The 20,594-nt window shown below is 49.3% G+C and overlaps 1 protein-coding gene across 1 annotated transcript in view; it reads right to left on the reverse strand.

The window, feature by feature from the left end:
- The window catches only part of trrap (transformation/transcription domain-associated protein), a 125,718-nt gene that overhangs the window by 29,835 nt on the left and 75,289 nt on the right, over positions 1 to 20,594 (reverse strand). Inside the window, exons 54-61 of the mRNA XM_062525848.1 lie at positions 20,450 to 20,587; positions 19,682 to 19,794; positions 18,429 to 18,564; positions 15,069 to 15,260; positions 8,978 to 9,173; positions 6,926 to 7,191; positions 5,007 to 5,107; positions 1,080 to 1,281 (exon numbers count right to left, since the gene is read on the reverse strand). Coding sequence (XP_062381832.1) covers positions 1,080 to 1,281; positions 5,007 to 5,107; positions 6,926 to 7,191; positions 8,978 to 9,173; positions 15,069 to 15,260; positions 18,429 to 18,564; positions 19,682 to 19,794; positions 20,450 to 20,587 — 1,344 coding nt within the window. The remainder of the gene's footprint in view (positions 1 to 1,079; positions 1,282 to 5,006; positions 5,108 to 6,925; positions 7,192 to 8,977; positions 9,174 to 15,068; positions 15,261 to 18,428; positions 18,565 to 19,681; positions 19,795 to 20,449; positions 20,588 to 20,594) is intronic.

A 20,594-nucleotide genomic window follows, 5' to 3' on the forward strand; every position in this document is an offset into this window, starting at 1 on the left:
AGGCGCTCACAGAGCCCAGGATTGATGGCCTGATGTCGGGGCCACATCATGGGGGGAGGGTGTGTGGGTGCTAGTGCCTGACCTCCACAGGTGTGGCCGAGCATCAGGACATGGACGCCTCGTCGGCACGGAATGTCGGGAGCGCGGCCAGACTGCACACGGGCGTGGCCGAGAGTCTCCGGAGGAGAACAAAGGAAAGCGGACCAGCGTGGCACGGCGGGGGTGCCGCGGTTTGGCTGAACGCGGAGCTTTTTTAATGCCATGCAAATTGTGTTGGACGAGCTGCCTGTAAATTCATACGCAATTTGCAACCATAAAAAATGCAGTGGCGAGAGAGAGAGGGGGGGGGGGGCGCCCAACTAAATCTAATTATTTCTTGCTTAGCAAAGGACTGTTGAACTACTTCTCCTCCGTTTCTTTGCCTTCGCTCACGTTTCTTTTGTGTTCCGCCACGTTCCGCACGTCAGGAACCGGTTCCGGTCTCTGTGGAGTTCCGCGCGTCCCCACAGCAGAGCGGCAGGCAAAGGGCCTATTAGCGCTGTCAGACAAACCCACACCCCTGAGACCCCAGAGTGTGAGTGTGTGAGAATGTGTCAGTGTGTGTGTGTGTGTATGTGTGTGTGTGTGTATGTGTGTGTGTGTGTGTGTGTGTGAAAGTGGTGTTTGGGGGTTGGGGGGTGAGTGTGTGTGCGACAGAGGAACAGTAAGGCAATCAAGGCAGTGAGAATGGGGGAATCAAGCGCTGAAGTAAAAAGGAGAGGGAGGAAAACCCATTCAAGCACTTCTCCCTTTTTATGTCGGTTTTGCAGCATTTGAGTGTCAAATTTCACCCAAAACATTATTGTTATTGTGTCATTATGATCAGCATCATTATCCATAAGCATGGGACCTATGGAGGAACCGCCAGGAACATGGAAGGGACGTACACAGACAGACAGACAGACAGACAGACAGACAGACAGACAGACAGACAGACAGACAGACAGACAGACAGACAGACAGACAGACAGAAAGAGACAGACAGACAGACAGACAGACAGACAGACAGACAGACAGACAGACAGACGTGGAGGCCTCACCTTGGCCAGGTACTTGCGGGACTTGCTCTCGTTCTGGTGGCGGCAGGCGTGCAGGTAGCAGGTGATGGCCGAGACGCCCAGCTGCGGCTGGCGCTCCTTGACGAAGATGTTCTCCAGGTAGTCGCCCCACATGGCCCAGGCCTTGACCAGCACGTCGTGCATCTGCACCGCCGCCGAGAACGCCTTGTTCGCCTCCTCCGACCTGCCGCGGGAGGGGAAAACGAGGGATAGAGACCGCCAGGGAAGGAGGAGAGAAGAGAGAGAGAGAACTGACAGTGAGCTATTGAAGGAAAGCAACAGTGAGTGCAGAGAGTAATCTACCTTGAAAGTCAGATACGGTTTCTCTTGATGAGCGTCATATGGCACAATGTACAAGCGGCGCACTAAATTAATATCTGCTCCGAGTCCCGTCAGCGCGCAGAGAAAGTGATTGAACAGCAGTCGATGCAGAGATTGATTTTTTTTACATTCTACATTGCTCGGAAACTTTGCCCAAGTCAAATTCCCCGAGCGCTTGTCTGTGGGATTCTTCGGAGCATGTTGTGGTTTTAATATCGCGCGAAATGTTCAATATTTCATCAGTGGGCTGGAGGAGGAGGGAAAATAAAATCTAATCTACAATGGAGCCCAAAGGGGCTACTCGCAAAAAAACAAAGACAAAAACTAATTCCCGTCCGTGTCCGCGGCCTTCATCAACATCCTCATCAGCGATCAGGTTTATTGTCAGGGTTCCAATAATATACACAAAAGGACGCCGGATGTTGCCAGCTCCCAGACGTCGGAGGCTGTTATGGAATGCTGACGAGGCCGGAACGCTCCTTCGCGCCCCGGTGGCGAACATTAAGGCAACTTTTACTGGCATAAGAGCCTCTGGAATGGTCCAATAGAGAGCTGGGAGCAGATAAAGCAACCCTTTCATATCTATCAATTTGAGGCCGAGATAGGGCCGTAGTGTGTGTGTGTGTGTGTGTGTGTGTGTGTGTGTGTGTGTGTGTGTGTGTGTGTGTGTGTGAGAGAGAGAGGTGTAGGCAGTGGGAGGTATTCACGGCGCATGAGAGAGAGAGATATCTCCCAAGTCAGTGGTGAATAATGGGACAATGAAGCCGAAGCCTTTGGCTGGGGCAGGAGCTTTGTTCTTGCCAAGAGAACCTATGAAGGTTGGACAGCGTAGGGAGGGAGTATGTGTATGTGTGTATGTGTGTGTGTATGTGTATGTGTATGTGTATGTGTATGTGTATGTGTATGTGTGTGTGTGTGTGTGTGTGTGTGTGTGTGTGTGTGTGTGTGTGTGTGTGTGTGTGTGTGTGTGTGTGTGTGTGTGTGTGTGTGTGTGTGTGTGTGTGTGCGCGTGCGTGTGTGTGTGTGTGTGTGTGTGTGTTGCAGCTTTCCTGCTGTGTCCCATTCAACCTCCCGCTGTCTCCCCCCTCACACACACACACACCGGGGCTAATCAGAGACTTAAAAAAGCTCCTTGGACCGGAGTGACCGCTTCGCTGAGGTCAGCCTGTGTCTTCATCAGAGACGAGCTCATCATCAAAAAGCCTTAACCAGCATCCCTCTCATCTACCTCATTACAGGGCTGCGGCGGAGGCCCGAAGCGCTGACCTGCGGACTGCCCCTTCCGCCGTGCGACTTCCCCACCTCCTGACGCCGGACGGTCAGTGTCGTCGACACCACCCTTCACGTGCGGGTGGAGCGAAGGGAAGACCTGAGAGCCTAAGGAGCATGTCTGAGTATGAAGCTAGCCGCTCCAGCACCCCAGGCAGTAATACGACTAGCCCTTGACAACCCCACCCTGTTTAATAGTTAATATTCCCTCAGCAGCTGGATGTGTGTGTGTGTGTGTGTGTGTGTGTGTGTGTGTGTGTGTGTGTGCGTGTGTGCGTGTGTGTGTGTAGGATGATTACATTAGTCAGTGCTGAGGCGGGGGAAAAAGACGAGGCTCGGCGCTGGCTGCTGATGACGGGAGATTGGGCAAATTGCTATTGAGTTAATTATTCGCCGCCGAAACGTTTAATAAGCAGCCCCCGTCTGGACCTCGCCCCGGGGGGTCACCGTCACTCCGCCCCATGATGAGAAGGGGTGTGTGTGTGTGTGTGTGTGTGTGTGTGTGTGTGTGTGTGTGTGTGAGGAGGAGAGCGGATGAATCCATGACGCTCTTAAAACTTCATGTCTTTGCGTGTACCGTACGTGTGTGTGTGTGTGTGTGTGTGTGTGTGTGTGAGGAGGAGAGCGGATGAATCCATGACGCTCTTAAAACTTCATGTCTTTGCGTGTACTGTACGTGTGTGTGTGTGTGTGTGTGTGTGTGTGTGTGAGGAGGAGAGCGGATGAATCCATGACGCTCTTAAAACTTCATGTCTTTGCGTGTGTGTGCGTGTGTGCGTGTGTGTGTGTGTGTGTGTGTGGTGTGTGGTGTGTGTGGTGTGTGTGGTGTGTGTGGTGTGTGTGTGTGCACGCGAGGAGGAGAGCGGATGAATCCATGCCGCTCTTAAAACTTCACGTCTTTGATCCGACTTCATTTTGTCACAACTTGTTTCCGCAGCTTCCCTTTGAGCGCACAGTGTGTTTGCTTAAGTTGGGAGATTCACAGATAGCGCAGCACAAAGTGCAAGCACAGACCGGAGTTGAGAAGATAGCCTTTGGCAGCGAGTCAGAAGTGTTCACAAAAAAACACACACCACGGTTTTAGGTGCCAACTGCAAGATTGGAAGAAAACACATGATGTGTGAGTGTGAGTGTGTGTGTGTGTGTGAGTGTGTGTGTGTGTGTGTGTGTGTGTGTGTCTTCTGCATCTTGAAAAAAAACATCTTGTCAAAAAAATGCTCTCAAGGCCACCCCACAGCTTCAAAAGGGATACTCTTATTCAGAGACAAGAATGGGGAAAAGGTGGAATTTCTCATCTCATTCCACGATACGTGCGCGCGCGCATGTGTGTTTGTGTGTGTGTGTGTGTGCGTTTTTTTAGATTTGAAGCTTTCAATATAAAACATTTCATTTGACCTTTCCCACTCAGCGTTCATTCCCTCACAAAATGGAGGCATTTTCTGAAAATAAATACACTTCAATTAGATTGAGTCAGTGTTCAACTGAGAGACAGAGCAAGCAAGAGAGCAAGAGCAAAAGTGAAAGAGCGAGAGAGAGACAGAGGCAGAAAATGAGAGCGAGTGAGGGAGAGCACAAGACAGACAAGCAGGGCAGGTGAGACAGGAGGGGAGACGAGACAGACAGATGGAGACGGGAGACAAGACAGTGGCTGAGGGAGGGGGGGAGAAGTATAAATAGAGCACTTGAGCCATGGGGAGGCTCGGCCTTAAAAAGCTAAAGTGATGCCAAGAAGGACAGCTGCTCTATGGAGGGGGGGACCGAGCCGGCGCCTGACGCAAAGACACCGTAAGAGCCGAGGAGGAGGCTCTTCCCTGGGACCAGTGGGGCTGCATGGGAGGGAGGGAGGGAGGGGGGAGATATACATAAAGATGGGAAGATGGAGGAAGAGAGGGTGCAAGAGAAGGAGAGGGGGTAGAAGAGAGGGATATCTTCTATGTGGATGGGAGGATGGAAGGAGAGAGAGGGGAAGAGGAGGAGAGTGGGAGGGAAGGAAAGAAAGAGATATAGAAAGAAAGAGAGAAGAGGAGATTGAGAGGAAAGAGAGAGAGTGAGATACAGGGAAATATCCAGGAAATAACACAATCTTGTGCAAGAGGGTGGAAGAGTGTGAGTGAGAAATTAATGAGGGGGAAGTGAGATCAAAAGAAGGATAGAGAAAGAAAGAGAGAGAGAGGGAGAGAGAGAGGAGTGATAGAACGCACAGGGATTGAGGGCAAGATGGAGGAAGAAAACAGAAGAGGAGAGAAGAGGAGAGAAGAGGAGAGGCACTGGAAAGAGGCAGACAGAAGGACCTTGTGGCCAGCAATCAGGAGGACGTACTTATTGATCTGAGCGAGGAACATGCCCTTGAGTGCGTAGAACTCGGCAGTCATCTCCTTGGTGAAGTACTTCAGGTTGGTGGACTCGATCACCTCCAGGCCCTGCCAACCACACAGACAGAGACAGACAGACAGACAATAGGGGGTGAAGGAGCGGCACACAGTAGCAAGATCAGACACAGAGAGCACAATTCATCTGCTAAGCCGCAATTCATCTGCCGAACCGCGAGAACACCGACGACTGTGTTGGTGGCAAACACAACTTCCAAGTGAGCAAGTCAACAAGAGGGGGAGAGAGAGACAGAGAGGGAGAGGGAGAGAGAGAGAGAGAGCGAGAGAGAGAGAGAGAGAGAGAGAAAGAATGCTACAGAGAGCAAGAGAGGGAGTGTGTAGGTTGAGGAAACAAGATCAATCATCTCCATCCGAGACACTAATTCAACCCACGAGTGCCTGAGGGGCTGCTCCCGCCAAACACAAGTTCAGACTTGGATGATCTACCATCTACCGGTGCACATCATCCGTTTCCATTACAATGGCATTGCTAGTGTACCGACACACACACACACACACACGCGCACACACACTCCCCAGCCAACAAACACTTTTCTAGTCCCTGCTGGGGGACTGTGGGGGGTGTGAAGGGAGGGCTCTTTATTGCCTTCCAAATTAAGCCTGGAGGTCTGACAGGACAGGGAGACCCCTGCGGCTCCATCACCCGCAGAGAGAGGGGGGCGCGAGGGGAGGAGAGGAGGAGAGGAGGAGGTGAGGAGAGGAGAGGGGAAGAGAGGAGGAGAGGAGAGAGGGAGGTAAGGGGAAGAGAGGAGGGGAGAGGAGAGGGGGAGGTGAGGGTAGAGGGGCTAATCAGTCCATGTGAGAGGTGAGGGATGAGTTATGACGAGCAAAGACAGATTGGAGCAGGCAAAAATGGCTAGGGAGAAGAGGTGGAGAAAGAGAGGGAGAGGTAGAGAGAGGGAGAGGTGATGGAAAGGAGTGAAAACAGAAACAGCGGGGATGCATGACAGAAGATACAAAAGAAAGAGTCTGACGAGGGAAACGGTAACACCTGACAGAAGGAGCAGAGAGAGAGAGAGAGAGAGAGAGAGAGAGAGAGAGATAGAGGGAGAGAGAGAGAAAGTGTGTGTGATGATGGCAGTGGAAAAGTATGTAAATAAGTAAACGAATCAGAGAAAAGGAGTGAAAGGCCCAAGAAAGAGGGAGAGAGAGGAAGAGACGGAGCAACTCCATCTAAAGCCAACGGCACGCTAACGAGCAGCGCTCTGCCGGGCCGTCCCTCATCAATCAGCACCGTAGCGGCCCTCTCTCGGCCAATCAGGAGCCGGTCAGCGCGCTGACATAAGGGGGCCGTAATGAGAGCGGGCTGACTCAGATCAGCGGAGGGGGATCAGCGGAGGGCACGACCAAAATAAAAAACTACGGAAATCAAATCAAATAAGCGGGAGCCGACCGGGGGCAATAACCACATTAAAGAGCTGTAATGGCCGCTGAAGATCTAACTGGCTTGTTTGCGGTCTTAAGAATCCTATCTTGGGATGTGATGCAACGGAAATGTAATACCGAGACATAAACAAGACATTTTGCGGGGAGTTCAGACAACAATAATAAACTAAACTAAAAGATGTTCCGAATGAACAGCCTGCTTCGAACACAATGCAATTTGTATCTAAAGATATCTAAATATATAGGCACCCAGGATATTTCATTTATACATTAATATATACATTAACATTCATTAATATACACACAATATATGCACAACAGGCGAAAGAACTGACAATTTCACTGCATTCTTTACTTAAGTACTCCTTGTATACGTTATACAGAGTAAGACGTTTCTAGGGGCAAACAAATAACACGGTCCAATCAAATGGCCAGAACGTCATCAGGGGCGGGGCGGCGTACCTGCATGCACTCGTTCTTGCCCATGACGCCGGCCAGCTGCAGGTAGCACTTGACCTGCTGGCGGATCTTCTGGAAGCAGTCGACGATGGGCACGGTGGGGATGGTGTGGATGCGCGTCAGGATGTCCAGCGCCACGTTGACCAGGCCCTGCTTGCGGCCGATCTTGCCGTACTGGATGATGGCGGAGGCGGAGGCGTGCACGCCCAGCATGGCGTTGTTGGTGTTGGGGTCGTGCTGCGTGTTGGTCTCGTACGCCGACACGATGGCTGCGCGGGTTAAAGGGTTAAACGGGAACGGAGTTATTTAAAGAAGAAATATTCCATTTATTCATATGTTTCAAGGAACTCTCACACACACACACACACACACACACACACACACACACACACACACACACACACACACACACACACACACACACACACACACACACACACACACACACACACACACACACACACACACACACACAGTTATCAGTGTTCAAATACTGCTGGAACCCAATGAGCCTTGGGAAATATAAAATGGTAAACCCTACATAAAAATGTTAAAAGCAAAATGAGTCTATTTAATGTAGCCATTCGGATTTTGATTAATCCGCCGAGTACTATCCTTTGATAACACGGAATTGGTGCAACGGTGACTCAACAGCCCACCTAGAGCGTCTACAGTTTTGCTGTTTGCCTTCTTGTTGGCCTTTCAGAAGGGCTGGCACATGCACCTACTGTAGGAGTTCCTCTGAGCGTTCGCACGCGCATAACTCAGGAGAGTTAACTGCACTCCGACCGTGACTCCGACGCTTTGCGCCGGCCGTGCTTGGGAGCCGAATCCCTAACCTCGACCTCGCCGAGCCTCGCTCCGCTTTACGAAAAATCGGCGATTTACCCAGGGTTCGCGAGCAGGTCTCTCCGACAAAGAGTGGGTGGCTGAACAGAAGCCGTGGCTCTCAAGCCTCTCCGTGTTGGTGGAACGAAAAAAAAAAAGTAAATAAGGAGGGGAAAAAAAGCTGTTACACACTTAGCGGTGGTTTCGCGCTCGCATCACCAGTCGTTAAGACTCGTATTAGCAATCAAACAACGCGCTCGTTATACACGAGCGCATGTCGGAGCCTGGAGGGTCTTTTTTTTTTTTCGTGACCTCTGCAGCACCGGCTGCAAAGTGACGAGGCGTTGGGAGGGTGTGCGGGCAGGTCTCTGCCGCGCGAGAGAGGAGATAATGGCCATTAATAGTCCGGCGCTGCCCGGGCAGCTGGAAGAAGAGCCTGCCGAGGTCGCGCCTCGCCGAAAGGAGTGCGAGTGACCCCGCGCCGTTCCATTATTCCAGTTAGCACAGCTGCCCGTGCCAGAGCTGACCTGGTCATTACACCTACGTGTAATTGCCTCTCCAGAACAAAGGGGAGACAAAAGAAGCAGCCATGGATCAAGACCAGGGATATTTAACTTCTAATTCAACCTGGCCACAATATACGGCTTTACTTCCATTGTAGTGTTGGAGCAACTGTGTAAGGCCATTTAAGTCCAGATTCTGGTGTAGGATTGAATTATTACCTGGTTGGATCACCCCAACCCCAACTATATACCAGAACACCACCTGTAATTTACACTACATGATAGGGCTTTACTTTCAATGGCTGTCTATGCTCACAAAAGAAAAGCAGTGCTGGAGGTAATATCAAATCATATTCAGCAAACAGCAGAAAAGTCTACCTTGGATCTTCTGTAAAGTTCTGTAAAGACACTGATGATGGGCTAGGCCCAAAATGTTTGTCTACTTTTGTTTATCATGGCCTGTGATGCTTTCTCAGCATTTTGAATACAGTTTTGTATAGATCTCAGCCCCTGAGTGCGGTCCCTACTTTTCCGCTATACCTTCTGTAAAGTCCACAGCATCTCAATGTGTTCTGACCCAAGACCCTCACTGACCGTGTGAACAGAGACGCTGCTCCTCTGAGCTCCCAGGCCCAGTGGCCTTGAATTTCCCTTTTGGGGATCAATAAAGTATCTATCTGCTGTATCTATCTATCTATCTATCTTGCTATCGCCCCGGCCCTACCTTGGTAGTGGTGCTGGCGCCACATGAAGATGCTGCTCCAGTGGGAGAGGTCGTCGGACACGATGGGCAGCCGGTTCCTCCAGGTCTTGACCACGGTCTTCATGTCGTGCAGGCTGGTGTTGCGGCCCAGGTTGGCCGGCTGCAGGCCCAGGTTGATCTGCGCAGCCTCCTGGAGCTCGATGATCTGCTGCGCTGCCTGCCGACGCCCAAGGGAAGACGGAGAGAGGGACACAAGACACAGGGAAAAGAGAGAAAGAGAGAGTGAGCGAGATCAACTTTTCATTAACAATGAAGCCTAGGGTTCACAATAGAAACGGAAAGAAGTGACATGACATTTTTACAAATAATTGTTAAGCAGAGACTAAGCCAGGCAGAGAGAGAGAGAGAGAGAGCGAGGGAGGGAGAGAGAGTACAGTCAAGAAAAAGAAAGACCTGGATATTCTTTCTCTCCATCTCATCTTCTGTTCTCTAACTCCCCCCACCACACCAAATCCTCCACCCCACACACACACATATCTGACACACAAAATCTCAAAGCCATTACCGTCACTGCATTAATGGCTTATGATCTTTATAGTGGGGGAGGGGGAGAGGAAAGGGGGGGAGAAGTGTGGAAAAATGAGGTGTGCCGTGCCTGAGTGAAATGGAGGGATCAATGTAACTTAAAAAACAATTTACAGAAAGAGACGAGAATAGAGTGAAAAGTCTGAGGGTGAGAGAGAGGGAGAGAGAAAGAAAGAAAGATGGAGAAAGAAAGAAAAAGAAAGAGAGGGGGAGTGTGAGAGAGAGACGAGGGTGGGGGATTTCTACCACATCTAATCTTACATGAAACATAGACCTACGCGAGGGGTTTCTCTGGCCCTGCCTCAACTGCTATAATCAATCCAGTTTAGAAAATGCCTGATTCCTTAATTACACTCTTCTGTTAATCAATAGATTTTGATGTGGCCGTCGATAGGCCGGGGCCAGGATTTGGACAAGTCCGCCCGGTGGAGATTATCTGGGGAGAATCTGAGCGGGCCAAACACAAAACACAATTAAGAGAGAGAAAGATGATGGGGGGAAAAAAACCCAACAGTGGACCGTGGCATGTAATCTACAACATGATTTACAACAACCCAGACTGGTATACTCTAAATAAGAAATAAGTCCCCAGGACTTTTAACTGAATACAGGCTACAATTCATCCCTTTCTCTCTCTCTCTTTCTCCCTCTCTCAAACACAGAGAGAGAGAGAGTGGTGTATTCCCAGAATCTGGTGCACAGCCTGCTTTAAAGAGATAAATGTGGCAAATCACTCTGCGGACCCGCCCAAATCAAACCCTCCGAAACAAAATAAATTAGGCAATACAATATTTTTCACAATTATCTGTTAATATCAGCTGATGCCACATTATAACCTTCATTCGGAGGGCCCATTCATCATGTAAATTTAATTTTCTTGCAGGTATTTAATCAATCGCTATCTGATGGGACCAAGTAATTACTGCCACTTTAAACTTACTACCACTCTCTCCATACACATCTCTCAGCCTCCAACACACACACACACACACGACGGTCCTGTCTCTTTTAATCGCTTCTCCAGGAGGCTTCTCTCTTTTCACACCCTTTCATTTTCTCCCTCCCTCTCTCGCTCTCTCTCTCCCTCTCCCTCTCTCTCCTCGTTTAGCGACTGAACATGTTGGGCTGCTTGGCAGAGAGCCCTGTAGTTATCAGTAAACAGTGCCACGCTGCACTTATGCCGCGCGCGCGCAGGCGGGCCAACGCTCCAGTGAATATTTCACACCGCAATTTGGACGGGAGATAACGCGGCCGGCGATCGACGCCAACTCTGGCATAACCGCCCTGGAGTGGACACAGACGCCCGTTGGCTTCGTGTCATTACTGGACAACGTTTCCCCCTAAGCGCGACCGTTTGAACACCACCGGAAAAAAAACAAAACTGCTGAACAAGTGCTATTGGCTTCTAACGATTCTGTACACCGCTTCTTAAGAAATGCAAAAAAAAAAAAAAAAAGGGAGCCCGGGCTTTGAAGACCTTCGGAAAAATAAAAAGCCTTCAGGGGGTCTGATCCACCCAGGGAGGATCAGTGAAATGAAACCCAATCGTGCTCAATCATCGACTAGTCTGCCTGGCCCGCCGCATCCCTTTCCTAAGCGCCTCACGGTAGAACATGCGGATGGGTGCGCGGAGCCGGGTTCTTTTGATGTTCTGCTGGTGCGATTAGTCGGGGAGTCTGGGCTTTTTATTTATCGGCGGGCTGCACCGGAGAAAGGTTCTGCCTACGGGGTCGCCCCAAAGAGCTGCCCAGGGCTGGGAGCCTGATTCTCCCACTCCAGGCGAGTAGAGGCGGACCGCAGCCAGAGATGTGTGCGCCGTCTACCGAGATTAAATGCGCAGACACAGACAAACAACAACACAAAAAGACACACACATTGCCGCCACACACACACACACACACTCTCTCTCTTCCAACACTCTTCCAGCACCTTAATGCAAAACATGCCTCAATCTTGCCTCTGAATAACATCTCAACCCCGATGGCACATTCTAACAAAAGTGCTCTCCAGTATTGCAGCACACACACACACACACACACACAGCAGAAGTGGGCTATTGTGCCGGGGACTGTTTATGTGGCCGTCGCTCAGGCTGAATTTTAATGCCAGACCTCCATTCAGGATGACAAAAGCGCAAGTCAACATTATCTCTGGCACTTTAACAGAACACGGAGGGGCAGAGAGAGAGAGAGAGAGAGAGAGAGAGAGAGAGAGAGAGAGAGAGAGAGAGTGAGAGAGAGACAGACAAAAAGAAAGAAAGAGAGAGAAAGAGAGAGAACCCACCAGGGAGAAAAGATGCCTTAAGTAAAGGAGCGGTGCGAGAGAAATCGCAGCGAAGACAAGCAATTATTTCAGAGACAATCTTGGAACAGTTATACAACCCTTCACACCAAATGGACAGCTCTTTTGAAAGGGGCTATGTAGACTTCAAGGGGGCGTTTGGCAGGTGGGGTTGGGGGTGTGTGTGGGGGGGGGTGACGGGAGATTTGAAATGTAGCTATGCAAGCTGCTTGAGGGGGAAATCAAAACAAATGGGTGTCTAAAAAGTGCAGGAGTGGGTCTGTTCAAGTGTAAGGGCACTTTGCTGTCAAGGAAAAAGGTAGGTGTGTGTGTGTGTGTGTGTGTGTGTATACATTTCATGTTACCTGCAGATTGATATTTGGCATGTTCCCACTTGACTTGCACTTTTCCCTAAATGTGTCGCTAAAACTGTCTCAGTATGTCTGTGCCGTGTGTGTGTGTGTGTGCGCGCGCAGGTGCACGTACGTACCCAAGTACTGCCGTGTGTCTGTGTCTGTGTGTGTCCTACTTACCTACCTATTTCATGTTACCTGCAGACTGATATTTGGTGTGTTCCCACTTGACTTGCACTTTTCAACAAATGTGTCGATAAAACTGATTCGGTACGCCTGTGTGTCTGTGCGCTCATGAACATGCACGCACACATACAGTACCCTCCAGAATTATTGGCACCCTTGGTAAAAGTTGACTAAAAATAGGTATAAAAAATAATCTTTAAGTGATTTATTGTACTCCCACAATGAAAACAATGAGGAAAAATATACCCTGCAAGGCAAGCAAATTTATTCTGAGAAAAAGGAAAATCTCAAAGAAATAAATATTTTTAACAAAAACAGCTTGCTCATAGGGATGGCGAAAACTACTAATTTTCTTGACCGACCACCGAGCCTCATTAGCCGGTTGAAACCGGTTAACCGATTCGTTTAAAATATTCTACGCTATTTGAAATAACAGCCACGCAGTTTTGCAACTCTGTCGCATCTCTCTGTCCCCCGCTCACACACACAGCCCCGGCGGCGGCGCCGCACTTTCACTCACGTCACTGTTTTTAAAATCCCCTAGAGCGCGAAACATGAGTCCCGCAAACCAAGGAGCTTGTAAATAAGTGGAGGACAAATGGCTCCTTCGTTTCGAAATGGTTTGGGTACAAGGTGATCGCGTTGCAAATAAAGGCGTTTGTCTAGCGTTAGAAGCTCATTTGAAACTGAATTTGCCGCGGCTCACTTAAGAAAATGACAGCTCCGAGGAGACGCCGCTATAGTTTGAGGAAGTATAGGCCTACTAACAATAATAAAGAAAGATGATCATCATTGCCTTATCTGTTACCATTGCTGACCCTTCCTGAAATGTAGATGTAATGTGTTTCCAAATCTAAGCCCATCTTATGCGGAAAGTTGCTGCAACACGATAAAAACCAATGGATAAAACGGGCACCTCCAGATTGCAAAAGACGCACCGGCCAAGGCATGCGCGCGAATGTTTTTATTGGTTTATTAAGTAGCCTACAAGCAGGCGAGTTATTACAAATTGAGTGTGAGGGATAATTTGTTAACTTCACGCAAAAAAGACCTTGGAATGAGATGGCTAGCTGTAGTAGCGTTTAGTCCACTGTCTATAATAATAGCCTAATTTAGAGATCGTTTTTTTTTTTTTTTAACCGACTAGCGACAACTTTGATCGGCTAACGTGGATACGGTCAACCATCGGTCAAACAGTCACCGGTTAACATCCCTACTTGCTCACAATTATTGGCACCCCTGAAACATATTATGTACAACATTTAACAGGAGCATTTTCCTATGTAAATGCAACGTTTTAAAGTAAATCAGAGTGTCTGTGAACTTTCAGAAGTAGTTCATGACGTTCTTTTTCACTATGGTATGAAAATGAAGTCCCTCAGAGGCTAAATCCTCTAGTCATTTTTCAACATTGGAGAGACAAGAGAATACACTAAATTGAAATAAAAAGAAATTGTGTTGACATTTGTAAGTAAGAGAATGTCTATGGAAACTAGGTATTTAGTTGAAAATGCCTATATTTCCAGTTAAAATGATGACTAAAAGGTTCTAATCATCTGGAAATGTGGCAAACATGCTTGGACAAAGACCCATGGCTAGTTTGCTCCCACGCACAGTATGGAGGATGGTATGATAGGCAAAAAAATCCTTAAGAACCACGGTTGAGAGTTACAGACAAAGCTATCATCTTGGGGTCACCAAGTTCCCCCAAAAAATCTTCAAAAGTGACCTCACTGCTAATAGATTATTTAGACAGCATGTCAGGTTAAAGCCAGTAGAGTCATTTAATGAACAATGTAAATGGCAGGAGTTACTGAATGGTACCATGACATGTCTGGGAGTGTGGTCCATTGTCAGATGAAAATAAAATTATGCTCTTTTGCTAAAAACACTTAAGGTGTCTTTGGCGTACATAGAAGAATGACTATACTAAAAAGAACCCCATGCCTAATCAGAATTATGGTGGAGGGGCTGTGCTATTGTGGGGCTGTTTTAATTCCCAAAGGCCTTGGGAACCTAATTAAGGTGCATGGCATCATGAACACCAAGAAAAACCTGAAAATTTTCGAAGGAAATCAAACAATCTCTGCCAAGGCCCTAAAAGTTGGTCATGATTGGATCATTCATCAGGTCAATGAACCAAAACAAATGCACAGATCAAAACAAATATGGTTTACTGAACACAAAATCAAGCTTCAGACATTGCCATAGCAGTCCCCTGATCTAAACTCCATAGAAAAACAGTGGGATGAGTCAACAAGAAGAATGCACAAGTGTGGACCTAGCAATCTGGACGATCTGGGGAGGTTTTGTAAAGATGAATGGTCTTAAATCCCTTACTTTGTATTCTCAATCTTTATGGGGTGTCAGAGAAGAATATTACATGCTGTTTTGTTGACAAAGGGAGGTTTAAGAAGGTATTACAAGTAGGGGTGCCAATAATTGTGAGTGACCTGTTTTTATTAAAAACATTTATTTCTTTATGAGATTTTCCTTTTTCTCAGAATAAATTTGCTTCCCTTGCAGGGTGTATTTTTCCTCATTGTTTTCATTGTGGGAGTACAATAAATCACCTAAAGATTATTTTTTAGACCTATTTTTAGTCAACTTTTACCAAGGGTGCCAATAATTCTGGAGGGTACTGTATGTACCCACATACTGCTATGCGTGTGTGTGTGTGTGTGTGTGTGTGTGTGTGTCCTGCGTACCTGCAGCAGGGGCGTGTGGACGTGGGAGACGATGTGCGGCAGCCGCCTCCACTCGCGGATGGCCAGGCTGGAGGCCATCTCCACCAGCCGCTCGATGAAGCTCAGCTGCTGCTCCTCCGGGTGGCAGATGGCCAGGTAGCCGCGGTGCATGTTCACCTTCCACGCCATCTCTTTAGGGCAGCTCAGCTCCACCTGACCACACACACACACACACACACACACACACACACACACACACACACACAGAGAGAGAGAGTTAATCATTAGAATGCCATGTCAAGCCTATCTTTGTGTGTACAGACGCAGTACCTGTCTCCAACATAGCTCATTATGGAGGCCGAGGGGATTGGCAGTCATTAACTTTAATGGACACATAGGGGCTACAGAGCTGCTTATTTTGGGTGACGGCTCAATGTGAATGAATAAAGATCGCTCTGTGTGTGTGTGTGTGTGTGTGTCTATGTGTGTGTGTGTGTGTGTGTGTGCGTGTGTGTGTGTGTGTGTGGACAATATTACAGACTGGGTCTATTTTCAACCCTCTGCTTTAAATCCAAGTGAGCTACGACTTGTACACTGAACCACCCAGACCTCGGTGAAGCAGTGAATCAAACTCCTAGTGCTGGCGCTGGCATTCTTCTTCCCAAAAACAGCATCGCTTGCACTCCCCACACCTCCCCAACACTGGGGCAGGCACGGGAGCCTCTCTCTCTCTCTCTCCCTCCCTCCCTCTCTCCTTTTCTTGTGATTAAATAAAGGTGTGTGTGTGTGTGTGTGTGGGGGGGGGGAGGGGGGTGTATGTGAACAGGGTATTCCAAAGCCCAGCATTTGGAATCCACTTTGAGTTCCACACCACAGGAGGAGTCACTGAGTTGCTAACTCACTCACTTCTAAGTGTGAGTGGAGAGAGAGACAGACAGACAGAGATAGACAGACAGACAGACAGACAGACGGTGATGTGTTCCCGTTCCCACTCGCAGCACTGACAGGTCAGTCCCACCGCAGCTGGCACGGGTGTGCGCGGGCCTTTCCGAAAGCGGCACGGGGCCCGGCCAAGAGCCGGCCGCACTGTAAAACATGATTTGAGACGCGCCGCGGAGGAATGTTATTCTCCTGCGTGGAGGAATGCAGCCGGGACACAACCAGAGGCTTCAGAGGAGGAGAGAGAGAGAGGGAGGGAGGGAGAGAGAGGAAATGAAGAGGGGGAAAGAGAGAAAGGAGAGAAAAACAGGGAGTGGGAGAGAAGGAAAAAGAGACAGACAGAGACAGAAAAAGAGAGAGATAAAGAAAGAAAGAGAGAGAGACAGACAGACAGACAGAGAGCGAGAAAGAGAGAGAGACAGAGAGAGAAAGAAAGAGGCTTTGGGTGCTTATGGGTGTCCTAGTCGCTCTGCATGACACAGTGATGGAGGGTGGTGGGGAGGAAATTACAGCCATCGGTCAACATGTGCTTATCACCCCCCACCCAACCTTCTCCACCCACATAGTCTGCCTCCACCCCCACCCCACCCCCCACCCAGCCCTCCGGTCCCCAGCATTTGATGAATATCCCAGAGACAGTGCTGCCCTTATCACCCTGCCTTTAATTGAAAGGTGGGGAGGCATTTAAAGCTTCCTGCGCCAGAAAGAAACAGACAAAAAAAAAAAGAAAAAGAAAAGAAAAAGAGTCAAGCCATTGAGAGAATGAGGAGATGGAGGAAAAGGGAGAAAAAAAAGGGACAGAGAAAAACATGGGGAGGGAGAAGAAATGACTTCTGAGCAGATGTTTGGCCAATTATTCAAGACCATATCCGTAAATATTAGATGCAGAGAGAACAAGAACGGAGAGAATCGCAACAGGAAGAGGGGGGTGAGGGAGAGAGAGGGAGAGGGGGAGGGAGAAAGGGAGGGCGAGAGAGCAAGAGAGTGAGAAAAAGAGGAGGGGAGGGAGGGAAGGAGAGAGAGAGAGAGGAGAAAGGGAGGGCGAGAGAGCAAGAGAGAGAGAGAGAGAAAGAAAGAGAGAGAGAGTGGGAGGGAGGGAAGGAGAGAGAGAGACAGAGAGAAAGGGAGGGTGAGAGAGCGAGAGAGAGAGAGACACAAGAGAGAGAGTGGGAGGGAGGGCGGGCATGCTAGAGTGGCAGCGAGTTGGACAATTTAATTAGGTGTCACCTTAGGACAGCAGGCCCAGGTGGACGCGTTCCAAGTCTCCTTGAGGAGGGAGCGGGCCGGCCGGCCGCTCGTATTTATAATGTGTCAGGCCGCCGCTATCACATAGCTCTTCTGCTCTGGCGCTGTTGTTGTTTTTATTATTATTATTAAAAAATAAAAAAGTATGCTCCATAAATAAGCCTCCAGCTGGGAAAGGGCTTTCTGGGAGTCAACAACGCAATCTGCCGACGAGCCGACTTTGTTTTTTTTTTTTTTTTTTAATACCCCCCCCCCTCAGCTCAACTTTCTACACAGCAAAGAGGGGTGTGTGTGTGTGCGTGTGTGTGTGTGTGTGTGTGTGTGTGTGTGTGTGTGTGTGAGTGAGAGAGAGAGAGAATTAAAAGAAGAGAAACAGAAGGAGAGAGTGTGACACTGAGTGAGTTTGTAAGTGTGCATATTTGATGTGTAACTGTGTATGTGTGACTATGTAAAAGTGTGTGTACAGTATATGCGTGTGTAATCATGCTTATAGCAGGTGGTGTCCAAGTCTAACTAACAGCACATGCGATGTCAGGCAGCAGCTGCTGAGTCAGAGTGTCCACACACAGGGACAACACACTCCAACACCAGCTCCTCCATTAGTCTTAAGGGAGCGGACAATGACATACAGCTGACCTTTCCAGGTGACCCCTGGGACACCGCCGCACTAATGGACATGCGGCTCCTTGTCACACAGGTACAGGTGGAGTAATAGCATTCCAATAGAGACCAGGTGTGGGGTAAGGTGAAGCACAGGTGGGCCAGAACGCTGGCCTTTGCCATAATCAAGTTGCATGATGGGGGATACGCTCATAAGCAACTAACTGGAGTCTGGACGGATGGCATGTTGGCATGTTCTGTTTGATGCCCGCTGTGGTGTGCCAGGTGTCTCAGTGGGCCGTGCTGGAGGCATGACTGGCGTATCTGTGCCAGAGCGGCATGCTGTGCAAACTGGCAACCGTGCGCACGTGGTGATCTGAACACTGAGCTACTCGATTGGCAAACAAACAAACAAAACACGCAGACAAACAAAAACACATTTAGTCACTCCCTTTCCATCTGTCTCTCGCATTCCAACACGTCCCCTCTGTCCACTCTTGGTCAGTGCTGAAGGAGCCACTGGACACGGTGTGTGTGTGTATGTGTGTGTCTGTGTGTGTGTGTGTGGGGGTGTGTGTGGGGGGGGGGGGGCCTTACCTGGGCCAGGGCCTCCTTCATGGCGGTCCAGTTGGAGACCCTCCAGGCGCACTCCAGCACCAGGTAGGGGTTGGTGTGGCCCTTGGACTGGCCGTACTCGGTCAGCGGCTCCCACTGGTTCAGCTCCTTGGAGCACCTGGAGGTAATGGGGGGAGAAGACGCAAGGCAAGCAGGTTAGAGGCGCAGGTGAGCGGGCACACAAATTGCAGCCAGCAGCTTCTGAATAGGCTCCAACACACACAGACACACACACAGGGATTGTAAATGTCACAGATGAAAAGCTGAGCTTTCAATGCCCTTTCAACTATGCAGGGCTCCTGGACTCCCATCCCGCGCCCCGTTTTCGGGAGGAATCTGCTGAGTTCGGCTCGGACTCCGCGCAGGAAATAAGGTCAACGAAAAAAGGCGGCGCGAAAGAAAAGAAAAAAAGGCAAAGGAAAAAAACATGGAAATGCAATGTGGTTGCGTCCGCCGTCACTTCATAAAACAAAACCCCAGTGAGCACTAGATGAGATTCACTCCGAGCGAACGCTAACACATTTGTTGCCCGCGGTAATGAAATGCCAGCGGGCCGGGACAGATTGCACATTTGGGAGCTACTTTCGCCCCGGCCACATCGAGACGGCGTCACGTTCTCGAAAGGTTGGTGAACCGCTAGTCCTGCCGCCATTCTTCTTCCACGACGACGACGACAACATCTGCGCTAAATAAGCTCTCCGCCCGAGGAAACCAACCGACCATAAGACGGCCGCACCTGGTCTGATTGGGACTGCTTACCATGATAATGGAGCTAATTCATGTGACTAATTAAAATTTGATTTATTAATTGAAAAAAATATCATTTTTTGATGAGCTTTCCTGCTCCTGATGGAAATGATGAGGATTCATGGACTGATGGCGGATGTGGATGACATTAACATTAGCCCCCGGCATGGGGCCGTTTAATCAGCAGAACAGACAATGGGAGAGCCAGCACACACGTTTATGTTTGTGTGTGTGTGTGTGTGTGTGCGCGCGAGAGAGAGAGTGTGTGTGTTTGTGTGTTGTGTGTGTTTGTAAGTAAGAGAGAGAGTGTGTGTATGTGCGTGTGCGTGTGTGTGTGTGTGAGAGAGAGAGAGAGAGAGAGAGAGAGAGAGAGAGAGAGAGAGAGTGTGTGTGTTTGTGTGTTGTGTGTGTTTGTAAGTAAGAGAGAGTGTGTGTGTGTGAGTGAGAGTAAGGGAGTGTGTGTATGTGTGTGTGTGTGTACTGCTCACCGGATCCAGTGGTCCTCCCACAGCTGGTACTCAGGGAAGATGGCGGGGGAGATATTACTCCTCTCGTGTTCCTTCCGCGCCTTCTCCATGGCCTTCTCATAACTCTCCTGGGCCTGCACACACACACACACACACACACACACACACTCATCAAATAAACCCATAATACATACACACATATGCACATAAGAAGAGAGGCAACTGAGTGGTTGAGCCGAGGAGCTCATCATGATCTTCAACCTGGTTCTGAATCAGTAGAGTGTCCAGATTGCTTATGAAGCATTAAAATCCACAACCTATGTCTTTGTCCTTATGTGTTAGTGTGTCTTTTTGAGCATTTGTGGTGTGTGTGTGTGTGTGTGTGTGTGTGTGAGAGTGTGTGTGTGTGTGTATTCTTGTACCTGTGGGGGTTTGTCTGTGAGGGAGTGTAAAACCTCTGGGCTCAGTTGGCTCTGCTGGAGGTTTTTATTTGGAGACTCTTCCCATGGGGCACCGAGGCGGCTGTCAAAAAGCCAGAGCCAGGCTCGCTCTCTGAGTAGTGACTTCTGGGAGACGTAGTTTTTTTTCTCCCCCCCCGTCCCCCAAATGAGGAGCTTTCTGCTGCGCCAGAACAACCTCGCTCTCACTGCGCTGCCAGCAACAGATTGATTTATGTCTGTGCCTGCCCACGTCTGCTTGCATAATGTATGCAAATAGGCATCTATGCATACATGTATGTGTTTGAGGGCGCGTGTGTGTGTGTGTGTGTGTGTGTGACCGCGCGCTGACCTGCTCGAAGAAGCCGTGCTGCTCGTAGGCGATGGCCGTGCTCGTCTCGGGGAACTTGCAGCGCTTCTGCCACAGCCCCGCCCACATGTCCTCCTCCTGCAGCAGGGAGTAGAGCTCCGCCAGGGAGTCCAGGATCTCCTGCAGG

The sequence above is a fragment of the Sardina pilchardus genome, chromosome 22, assembly GCF_963854185.1.
Source record: "Sardina pilchardus chromosome 22, fSarPil1.1, whole genome shotgun sequence".
Classification (NCBI taxonomy): Eukaryota; Metazoa; Chordata; class Actinopteri; order Clupeiformes; family Clupeidae; genus Sardina; species Sardina pilchardus.